The sequence below is a fragment of the Antechinus flavipes genome, chromosome 2, assembly GCF_016432865.1.
Source record: "Antechinus flavipes isolate AdamAnt ecotype Samford, QLD, Australia chromosome 2, AdamAnt_v2, whole genome shotgun sequence".
In the NCBI taxonomy this organism is placed as follows: domain Eukaryota; kingdom Metazoa; phylum Chordata; class Mammalia; order Dasyuromorphia; family Dasyuridae; genus Antechinus; species Antechinus flavipes.
The window spans coordinates 663953582-663966086 of NC_067399.1; the positions used below are offsets into that span (position 1 = coordinate 663953582).

At 34.0% G+C, this 12505-nt stretch overlaps 1 protein-coding gene across 1 annotated transcript in view; it reads left to right on the forward strand.

Annotated features, from left to right (window-relative positions):
* Positions 1 to 12505, forward strand: part of TMEM26 (transmembrane protein 26) — a 64746-nt gene that overhangs the window by 46092 nt on the left and 6149 nt on the right. Inside the window, exon 5 of the mRNA XM_051982613.1 lies at positions 1073 to 1149. Within this exon, the coding sequence (XP_051838573.1) occupies positions 1073 to 1149 (77 nt within the window). The remainder of the gene's footprint in view (positions 1 to 1072; positions 1150 to 12505) is intronic.

Genomic DNA, 12505 nt, shown 5'->3' on the forward strand with positions numbered 1-12505 from the left:
CAAGACTGATTGTAGGGTAAGGAACTTTTCAGTCTCACTCAATCTCAAAGACCATCTTCCAGACTATAAAGATCTCGTGATCTATAGTGTTAGAAGAAGCACTCACCCTAATGAAATTTAACTTGCCTCTGTCTCTCCCTCTCTCCATCCCTGCCTCCTCTCCCTCTATTTCCCTCTCTCAGCCATTGGGGTTAAGTAACTTGCTCAGGGTCAAACTCAGTTCTTCCCAGCTCCACGTCCTGCACTCTATCTACTGTGCTATCTACTTACCCCTTGCCATCTCTTATATGAGGATTTTCCTAGCTCCCTCCTCCACCAGTTGTTAATGTTCTTCACTGGACAATTCCATTGTACATGTGTTATTTATTTGTTTCCTGTGTAAACACTATAGAATCTAAGTTCCTTAAGGGCAGGGACTATTTCCTTTTTGTCTTTCTTAAAGACATGGCTTACACATTTCTTTGTTTTCATCCAGACTTTTGATATCATTGGTATAGGAAGCTCTTGGTGAGGATCTCGCTACCAACAAAATTGATTTCACCTTCTGTGCAAATTCTCACCTTAGAACTTCCTTGGAGTTTGTTAGAGATGAGGTGACTTATCTAGCAAGTATGTGGCAAAGGCATGGTTTAAATTTGAGTCTTTCTGATCTTGAAGTCAACTCTTTAATCCGCTGTGCCATGTATATAAAATAAACTTACTCAGACACACACCAAGAGCTTTTCAACTATAAGAAATTATAGTTGGCATCAGCCATTATCTGGTTCTTCTTCCTCATTTTATAGGGGAGGAAAACAGAAATCGAGAGAGGAAATTCCTTGGCCAAACTTGACCAATTGCAATGAATTGAATCCTTGAAGCAATGAGGTGGAAGATTATCATTTCATCTTGCTCATGCATATCTTCAGCAACCTGCACATGGATCTTGTAGCTCCAAATGCGTACATCTCCACCACACCCTAAACCCACTAAGAAACTCACAAAGCTGTGTCTGGGTGGGGAAGATTGTGTCTTTTCTGCAGGTATTCTGAAATGTTTTTATGAATATTTTCAAATGTTGTGTTTCTCCCAGAAAGAGCCCTGAACTGGTTTATGCAATCCTTGCCATTTGGAGCTGGAGCATGCTACAGTTTCCACTTGACCTTGCAGGTTCGTATTTGTTTTGCTCTGCAAATAGCATTCTATCTCTTGTCTCCATGCTTTTGCCTGAGTGGACTGCATGCCTGATATGCCCTCCTTTCCTCCTGCCTCATAGATTCCTGAACTTTTTACATAGCTCAGCTCAGTTACCATGTCGTTTTCAACACCCTTCCTGAAATCCCATAATAAACATTTCCTCCCTTTGAAATTGTTTACCTTTCTTTATATAGTTTGAATTTACTTAAGTGTATGCATGTTCTTTCTCTCTATTCCTCTCCCCTTCCCTTTCTCCCTCTTCTCTTATTCTGTCATTCTCTGAATGTAAAGTCCCAGGGTAGAGTATTTTTTATCTTTGAATCTCTATTATCAGAATAATGCCTTGCACATAGTAGGTACTTAATATTTATTTAATTGAATTGGCCAGGAGCCTGAAGCAATAAAAGGGTGTAATAACACTGAGTGCAGTATGGAATCCTTTATTCATTCATTACTGTTACTGAGATCCTGGCTATCAGAGCTGCCATGACAGCCATTATCATGACCCAAACATGGACATTTTGGAAATTGTCAATAACTACTTTTCATGTCTGCATATTGATTTTGAATGGTTTCAAGAAAGAAAATGGGTAAGGGTTAGTGCAGATAGGGAGGATCTTGAATGCGTCCACAATCTAGCAATACTTGGGAAATTTTGCATTGCAAAGAAATAAAGATAATTTCAAAAACGCACTAAAAATTTTAGGGTTTTTTTTGTTTTGTTTTGTTTTTTGGTAATGAACTTCAGAACCCAATTGGAGCTGTTTTAGAATAGATTCAAATTGTCAAACTTTGAACCTAAAATGATCTAAATTTCTCCACTTTATAGATAATGAGCCATGAAAAATCCAATTGATTATCTCATTCCATCCTTACATTTTGCAAAGGAATGCTACAGAGGGGAGAGAACTAAGATTTGAATCTGATTCTTCTGACTCCAAAAATCATTTCTGCTATTCCATGCTGATGACTAAGTGCTGGCCCCACATGTTCAGCATCTCTCTATCTCCCAGTGACCACTTCCCAGGGCCTGCCTGAGTCTTCACTTTAATATTCTCTGCCCAAACCTGTCTGGCTCATTCCCTTTTCCTCATTCACTACATTTTCTCCATCACTAAAATTCCTCTTTCATTCTAACCTAGAGATGACAGATCTTATGTCTTTAAAACAAACTGCTTACTCTCTCCCTCTCCTCCTGCCTCTTCTCTCTCATACATATACACACACACACACACATACACACACACACACACACACACACGGAAAATTTAAGAGAAGGAGACCTAGCATTTATTGAAGTTTTCCAATCAGAGCTTAAATGCCAATCTATTGTCAGATATGTTGTAGTGGGGATTCTTTTTGCATATGGTGCATTAGATGCCCTTCAAGGTACCTTTCAACTCTTCACAAATTTCCTGAGATTCTATCCTTGAATGAAAACTCAGGGTAATTCCCAAACTTCCCATGGACTGCATCTCATATCTATTTCCATTTGTTAAATATTAGTCAATCAAGAGACTTTTATTAAGTGCTTACTCTGTTCCAGAAACTGTGTGAATTTCCAGAGATACAAAGACAAATCAAAATAATTTCTTACTTCAAAGAGTTTACATTCTTTGGGGGTAACAATATATAAACATCAGAACAAAGATATTATATACAGAGTAAATGGAAACCAGCTTTAGAGGAGTTGACACTATAAACTGGGGGTTCCAGGAAAGGCCTTGTGGAAAAGAAAAGACATATATATATATATATATATATATATATATATATATATATATATATATACGTAATTATATATATGTACACACACATGCCAGCATTAAGTAAATAGTTCCACTTTTGTTGAAGCAGCAGTGAAACATAATTTTATACTTGGATGAATCTGTCATCTCCATGAAGCTTCTTCTAACACTGTAGCTCACCATACATCTTAGGACTTTGCTTCAAATCTTGCTCTGATTGCTTACTCCCTACAGGCAAATTATATCTCCAATATCCCTCATTTTTGATTTGAGAAATCTAAGATCCAAATAAGGAAAGGATTTGCCCAAAATACCCTGAATCATGTCTGGATTAGAGCTCAGGTTTCTTAAAATCTACATACTTTCCCCCATCCTAAGGAGTAGGACCCACCCTGCCCAGTTTCCTCATCTCTAAAATGTACTGATGGCATTTGAGATCTCTAGATTTAAAACTAGAAGCTGTTGTTTCTTCTGTGCCATTCTATCCCACATCAGTCATGTCCACTTTCTTCAAAAACATGAGCACTTTTCTCAAGTTCTCTTGGTATTGCCAAGACTTGGCATTTCTTCCTTCATCTCCCTTTCTCTGCCACATAACTCTCATCATGGAACAAGCTCTCATTACTCCATGCCTAGACTGGTGCAATAGCCTTCTAATTGATCTTCCTGACTCAAGCTCTTCCCACTGTTATCCATCCTTCATTCAGTGGCCAAAGTGATCTTTCTAAAGCTCAGAACTAAGCATATCCCCATTGTGATACGAACACTTTGGCTTTTAAATTCCTTCACAACTTGTGTCCTTCCTATCTTGTGAATCTTTTTACATATTATTCCCACTTCTGACTCCTTGCATCTTCACATACAACCCTTTATTTTTCTAATCTCTTCTATTGGTCCTTTTCAAAAAATGAACAAACAACAACAACAGTCTTTTCACTGTCAGTAATCTTCCTCACCTCAACTCACAAGTTTCCTCTCTCAAACTTGAGTTTGAAGTTAATCTTTTGCAAAAAGCCTTTTGTGCTCCTCTCCATTTACATGTATAGATCTTGTCTATACATAGTTATTTGAATGTTGTCTCCTCCCATTAGAATGTAACCTATTTTAGTGGTTTTCTTTGCATCCCTAGAACTTGGCACAATAGTTGGCATATAATAGGTGCTTAATGAATGCTTGTGGGTCGTGTTGAAGACTGAATAGATAGGAAATTTCATAGGTTGTCCATCAATTATCCCTCATGCTTGCTATTTTGACAGACCCATCATTTTTTTAGGTCATCATTCCTTTTGATGACACTTTTTATGCCTTAAATTAATTGTTCATGCCCAAAACAAGCAAAACAAAGTAATAAGCTCACATTCCACACTTGTAGACTGCTAGAGAACCAAGCCACTGGATATGTGCCCATTCAACTGGAGGCTCTCCTGCTTCAGAAGTCAGACCCCATCATCCCCAGATGCCTCTCAAGTGACCATTGCCCAACCAGTTCCTAGGAAGGAACAATGCCAGGCCCCAGCTGGGCTGCCCACAAGCACTTACCCCACTGTTTGCCACATCTTGTGGTGTGGAGGCTGTGAGAAAATTTTTATTTCAAGGAGATTTTATAAATTTTCAGGACAATAATGTCATACAGCTGTGGGAGGCAAGGAGAGTAATGGGACTTTTTTTGGTATTACAAATATGAATCTTTAATTCTAGCCTGAGTTCATTAAAAGTGCTTTATAATTCCCTTCTGGAATTTAAGCAAACTTTGCTACATTTCTATTTTTTTTTAAAGTTTTGAGTTCCAAATTCTATCCTTTCCTTGACCCCTTTTGGTTTTCAATATCTAGCATTCCAGAACCTGTATTTTTTTTTAATTGTAGCTACTGTGAGTCTTTTGTGATTCTAATTATAGCTCCAGCATATTTGAATTGTACTTCTTGTTGTTGTTGTTGCTTGTAATTTTTTTTCTTTGATCTGGGGTTTTAGGCTTTAGCAATTATGTTCCTCCATATTTTCATTGTAGAATCTCAAAAGATGGTAATTGAAAGATTTTTTTTACACTCCAGGAAAAAAATTTCTTTAATTATTTCTTGTATTATTGTATAAAGATTCTTTTTTGTCATACCTTTCATGTAGTTCAATTATTTTCATATTTTCTCTTCTTGATCTACTTTCAAGACTTATTGTTTTTCTTATGGAATGTCTCATATTCTTTTCAATTTTTTTAATTCTTCATATTTTATTTTACTATTTCTTGGTCTTTTATAACTTCACTGGCTTGCCCTAGCCAATTCTAACTTTCAAAGAATCATTTTTTTTTCTTAAGACTCTAGATCTCCTTTTCTAGTTGTTTGATTTTCTTTTAATAATATCAATTTTCTTGGATTGTTTTTTTTTTAGTTTTTCCTCAGTTTCTCTCATTTGATTTTTAGTCTTTTTTTTTAGTTCTTCTAATTCTTTCATCCAGGTAACCATTGAACATTATTCTTTTGGGATAAGAGTTTTTTTTTTGTTTGTTTCAGTATCCTCTTAAGATAAAATCTGGTCTTCCCTATTCCCATAGCATTTTTCTCTATTTGAGTTCTTTCTCCTTTGTCTGATCTTCCTCTCTCCATTCCTCCCTCCCTCCTGCTCTCTCTTCTTTACCTCCTTTCTTTTCTTACTCCCTTCCTCCCTCCCTGCCTTCCTTCTCCCTTCCCCCTCTCTTTTTAAATAAGATGTTGTTAATCTTGGAGTTGGAGTAAAAGTTGCCTCTGGCTTCAGGTTTTTATTTTGTTCTCCCTTCTTACTTGTAAACCCAAACCAAGAACTTAATCCTCTTCTAAATGCCCATAGACAACCACGTCCCTGCCCACTGCTTCTATATATATTAATTCTGTTTGGGGCAGAACAGTAGTTCTCCTGGGACAACTGGAAAAGACCCAAAGAAAGATGCCAAGACAGAGATTTGACCAATGTTGAGTGTAAATACCTTTGATTAACTCTATTGGAATAGAATGAGTGATACCTGGGATGAGCTGGCTTTGGAGTTAGCTTCAGGCCAAACCATAGGAACTTTCACCTCTTGGGCAGTGTGAGGATTTGGGAGTCTGAGTCCAGGAAAATTAAGGAATATCTACTGATAAGGGATCATCAGGTCCAACTGTGCTGCTGAGATGTGGCCTGGGTAAAAATAAACCAGAACAGACTCAGTTATTTTATTTTGTTTGTGAGAGTTTGGAAGTTTCTGGCCTACTCTTTCATCTTCCTAGAATCCTTGCCTCATTCACAGTTCTTCATCATACAATGTTGCTACTACTGTGCACAATGTTCTCCTGGTTCTGTTCATTTCACTATGCACCAATAAGCTTTTTCAAGTTTTTCTGAAATTATCCTGCTTGTTATTTCTTACAACACAATAATATTACATTAAAATCACATAGCACAGTTTGTTTAGTCATTTCTCAATTAATGGATATCCCTTTGATTTACAATTCTTAGCCTCCATAAAAAGAGCTGCTATATTTTTGTACAAATAGATCTCTTTCCATTTGGGGGGGGAGGGGTGGGTCTTTGGAATGAAGACTTAGCAGGAGGATTGTTGAATCATTTTATAGCGCTTTGGACATAGTTCCAGATTATACTCGAGAATGGTTGGATCATTTCACAACTCCACCAACAGTGCATTAGTGTCTCAGATTTCTCATATCTCTTCCAATGCCCAAAGTTTTCTTTCTTATTTTTTTAGTCATATCAGCTACTCTGATGAGTACCACACATTTGTCTGCATTTGCATTTCTCTAATCAACAGTGATTTTGACTGTATTTTTATATGATTGTAGATAGCTGTGATTCCTTAGTTTAAAAACTGTTTTTCATATCCTTTGACTATTTACCAACTGAGGAATAACTTGTATTTCTATAAATTTTGACTTTGTTCTCTATATATTTGAGAATTGAGACTTTTACCAGAGCTAGTTGCAAAATTTACTTCAGTTTTCTGCTTTAATTTAGTTTGTATTCATTTTGTGTGTGCAAAAACTTCTAAATTTTATATGATCAAAATTATCTATTTTGCATTCTATAATGCTCTCTTTGCTTTTAAATTCTTCCTTTACCTATAAATCCAACAGATAAACTATTTCATATTATCTTAATTTGTTTTTGGTATTACCCTTTATGTGTAAAATAATGAATACATTTTGATCTTATCTTGGTATATGATCAATAATTCATTTTTGTTACATTATTTTCCAGTTTTTTCAGCAGTTTTTGTCAAATGAGTTTTGTTACAAAAGCTTGGATCTTTGTGTTTATCATATATTATCATCATTTATATAATGTAATTTGTACCTAATGTCTTCCATTGATGCATCACTCTATTTTATAACCATTTCCAGTTTGTTTTGATAGTTACTTTTATGTATTTTATTTATTAATATATTATTTTATAATACAGTTTTAGATCTGGTATGGCTAAACATTATTATTTTATATTAAAAAAAAAGATTCCATTTATATCCTTGGACTTAGTTCTTCCAGATTCATTTTCTTTTTTATTTCTCTAGCTCTATGAAATATTTTTGATAGTTTGATTGGTATGGCACTAAATAAATAGATTAATCAGGGTGTAATTGCCCTTTTGTACATTGTCTTGGCCTACCCATGAGCAATTGATACTTTTCCAATTGTTTAGATCTGACTTATTTGTGTGAAAAGTGTTTTATACTTACACTTATATAGTTCCTGGGTTGTCTTGGCAGGTAAACTCACAAGTACATCATAGTTCTTTCAAATGGGATTTTTCTTTCTATTTCTTATTGCTGGGCTTTGTTGGTAATATATAGAAATACTAATGATTTCTGCGGGTTTATTTTGTATCCCACAATTTTGTTAACATAGTTAATAATTTCAAGTGATTTTTAATTGATTTTCTAGGATTTTCTGAGTATACTATCATATCATCTGCAAAGAGTGATAGTTTTGTTTCCTCATTGTCTGTTGTAATTTCTTTAATTTTTTCTTCTCTTCTTGCTATATTTAATATTCCTACCTAATACAATATTAAAGATGTGATTATGGACATCCTTGCTTCACCCTGATTGTACTGTAAGGACTTTTAGCTTATTCCCTTTTATATAATGCTTGCTGGTAGATTTATTACTTGCCATTTTAAGGTAAGCTCCATTTATTCCTATGCTCTTAGAGCTTTATTTTGTCAAAAGCTTTTTCTGAATCTATTGACATAATCATATGATTTCTGTTGGTTTTGTTATTGTTATGATACATTATACTAACAGTTTTTCAGATATTGAACCAGTCCTGCATTTCTGATTTAAATCCAATTTAGGCATAATATATGAACCTTATGATATATTGCAATCATCTCTTTGCTTCACAGTTTAAAAAATTTGCATCAATATTCATTAGTGAAATTGGTCTATAATTTTCTTTCTCTGTTTTGACTCTTCCTTATTTGGGCATCAGTCCCATATTTATGTCATATAGAAATCTGGTAGGATTTCTTCTTTGTCTATTTCTCCTAATAGTTTATATAATATTGGAATTCATTTCTGAATGATGAGTAAATTTCACTTGTTAATCCACTAACTCCTGGTGAGGTGGGTTTTTTGGTAAGTTCACTGATGGCTTGTTCAATTACTTTTTTCTAAGATTTGGTTGTTTTGGTATTTTATTTCTTCTATTAATCTGGGTAACACACATATATATACACATACATCTACATATGTATATATATGCATATATGTAGATATTCAACCATCTTATTTAGAACACCAAATTTATTGCCATTTAATTGGACAAAACAGCTTGTAACAATTGTCTTTATTTCCCCTTTATTGGTGGTGAGCTCATCCATTTTATTTTTATTACTAGTGATTTAGTTTCCTTCTTACCTTTTTAAAATGAAATCAAATATTTGACTATTTTTTTCATAAAATCAGTACCAGTTTTATTTATTAATTCGATGTTTTTTTTACTTTGAATTTTATTAATCTATCCTTTGATTTTTAGAATGTAGAATTTGAAATTTAATTAGGGATTATTAATTTGCTCTTTTTCTAATTTTTTTTTACTTACATGTCCAATTTATTGATCTATTTTTTCTCTATTTTATTGATATAAGCAATTAGAAACATGAATTTTCCCCTATGTACCTACCTCTTTGGCTGCATCCCACAAATTAGTTCTTTTAAAAAAAATTAATTAAAGCTTTTTCTTTACCAAACATAATTTTTCAACATTGATCCTTGCAAAGCCTTCTGTTCCAAATTATGTCCTCCTTCCCTGCACCCCCTCCTCTAGATGGCAGGTAGTCCAATACATGTTAAATATATTAAAATATATGTTAAATCCAATATGTATACATATTTATACAGTTATCTTGCTGCAGAAGAAAAATTGGCTCAAGAAGGAAAAAAGAACCAAGAAAGAAAACAAAATGCAAACAAACAACAACAGAAAGAATGAGAATGTTATGTTGTAGTCCAAACTCAGTTCCCATGGTCCTCTCTCTGGGTGTAGATGGCTCTGTGAACAATTGGAATTGGTTTGAATCCTTTCATTGTTGAAGAGAGCCATGTCCATCAGAATTGTTCATTGTATAGTCTTGTTGTTGCTGTGTATAATGCTGTCTCAGTTCTGCTCATTTCACTTTGCATCAGTTCATGTAAGTCTCTACAGACCTCTCTGAAATCATCCTGCTGGTCATTTCTTAAGGAACAATAATAATATTCCATAATATTTCTATACCATAATTTATTCAGCCATTTCCCAATTGATGGGCATCCATTCAATTTCCAGTTTCTTGCCTTTACAAAAAGGACTGCCATAAACATTTTTGCATATGTGGCATCCCATAAATTTGGTTTGTAGTCTTATTGTTGTCATTTTCTTTAATAAAATTATCAATTTTTTTATGATTTGTTCTTTGAATACCTTGTTTTTTTAGGATTAGATTATTTAATCTCCAATTTTAAATCTTTCTTTCCATTGTCCATTATTGAATATAATTTTGATTGCATTATGATATGAAAAAAGATGTGCTTTTCTGCATTTGGTTGTGAGGTTTTTATGTCCTAATACATGGTCAATTTTTGTGTAGGTGCCATATGTTACTAAGAAAAAGTATATTCCTTTCCCTTTTTATTCAGTTTTCTCCAGAGATCTCGTATACCTAACTTTTTTCAAAATTTTAATCACCTCCTTGACTTTTTTCTCATTTATTTTGCAGTCAAATTTATCTAATTCTGAAAAGGGAAAGCTGAGGTCCCTGACTAGTATAGTTTTATTATCATTTTCCTCCTATAACTCATTCAATTTTTTCAAAAATGTTGATTATATACTATTTGGTGCATATATGTTTAGTATTGATATGACTTCAATATCTCTGGTGACTTTCAGAAAGGTATGGTTTCTTTATCTCTTTTAATTAGATTTATTTCTGTTTTTTATTTTGTCTGAGATGATGATTTCTACCCGTTTTCTTTGCTTCATCTTAAGCAAAGTTGATTCTGCTCCAGTCCCTTGCTTTTAGCCTGAATGTGTCTCTGCTTTAGATGTAATTATTTTAAACAATATTCTGTAGGACCTAGCTTTTCTAGTCTATTCTATTCTAATCTATTCTGCTACCTGCTTTCATTTTATGGGTGAATTCTTCCCATTCCCATTTATGGTCATTTCTCTACATTCTATTTTTCTTCCTCCCTCTCTCCCTTACTCCCCACTCTTTTCCTCTTCACAAGCAGTTTTTTTTTTAACATTACCTTCCTTCTGTCAGCCCTCCCCTTCTATTATTTCCATCCCTTTTTACTTCTGTATATGGTAAAATAGATTTATATAATCAAATAGGTATGTATGTTATTCTTCTTTGAGTTAATTTTTATGAAAGTAATGTTTAACTTTGTTCCCCCCAATCTTCCCCTTTGTAATAGTAGCTTTTTTGTGCCTCTTTTATGTGGGATAATTTACCCCATTCAATTTCCTCTCAATTTTTTCTTCCAGCTCAATTATCTTTCTCAATCCTTTATTTTGTTTTTTTGGGGGCATATCATCCCAAGAAAGTTACTATGCATCCATACCCTCTGTCTATATATACTCCTTTTAATTGCTCTTATATTAATAAAGTTAAAAGTTACAAATATCTTGCTATGTAGAAATAGAAATAATTTACCCTTATAGAATTTCTTATGTTTTCTTTTCTTGTTTCTTTTTTACCTTTTTATATTTCCCTTGAAACTTCTATTTTTAGTTCAAGTTTTTTTATTCAGCTCTGGTCTTTTAATTAGGAATGCTTGAAAGTCTTGTATTTCATCAAATTTCATTTTTTCCCCCTGAAACATTATATTAAGTTTTGCTGGGTGATTCTTGGTTGTAATCCTAACTCCTTTGCCTTCTGGTATATCTTATTTAAAGTCCTCCAGTTCTTTAATGTGGAAGCTGCCAGATCTTGTTTAATTCACAATATTTGAATTGTTTCTTTTTGGCTGCTTGAAGTTTTTCTCCTTGATCTGTGAGCTTTACAAGTTGGCTATGATGTTTCCGGGAGTTTTCATTTTGTGATTTCTTTCAGTCAGTGATTATGGATTTTTTTCCATTTTTATTTTACCCACTAATATATTAGGCCAGTCTTCTTTGGTAATTTCTTGAAAGATGTTATCCAGGCCTTTTTTTTTTCCATCATGGCTTTCAGGTAGTCCAATGATTCTTATATTACCTCTCCTGTTTTCTAGTTAGTTGTTTATCCAATGATAATTTTCACATTTTCTTATATCTTTTTTTAAATTTTGTTTTATTGTATCTTGATGTCTCAGAGACTGATTATTATACAAATGTTCAATTCTAATTTTTAAGGATTTTTTTTCAGTGAGATTTTGTACTTCCTTTTCCATTTGTCCAATTCTAGGTTTTAGGGAGTTATTTTCCTTGGTAAAAATTTTTATATCTTTCCCCATGCTATTGACTCATTTCTCATAATTACCTTGTATTATTTTTATTTATTTTCCCATTTTTTCCTACTTCTCTAATTTGCTTTTTAAAATCAATTTAAGGCTATTCCAGGAATTCTTTTTGGCCTGGAGAACAAATTACACCTTTCTTTGAGGCTTCACATTTACCCATTTTGACACTAATGTCCTCATCTTTAGTTTATGCCTCGTTCACTATAACTTTTTATAGCAAGTCTCTCTTTTTTGTTGATTTTTGCTCATTTTCCTGCCTTTTTGCAATTGGAATTTTAAAGTGAGAGTTGAGCTCTGGTTCTGCATTGTCTCAAGCTTTTTGTCCTGGGGCTTTTTTTTTTTTTTTTTTTAATTACTGGTGGCCTTCACTGGGTTCAGCATCTTACTTTCTCTAGAGGGTAGGCTTCCCTTCTGGCTTGCACTGAGGAATGCCTCCCTATTGGCCTCCTCTGGGTGTTGGGGTTAGCTACTGGCCTGATCCAGGGATGATTTCTTTCTGCTGAGTTGCTATGGTAACAGATTTTTGTTTCGTTTTGTTTTTTGATGGCTTGCCCTGGGGGAGAGATCTGTCCTGGGGTAGGGCTCTGCTGCTTAGTTGCCATGGAAACAGGGTTTTTCTGCTGGTAGGTCCCAGCAGTA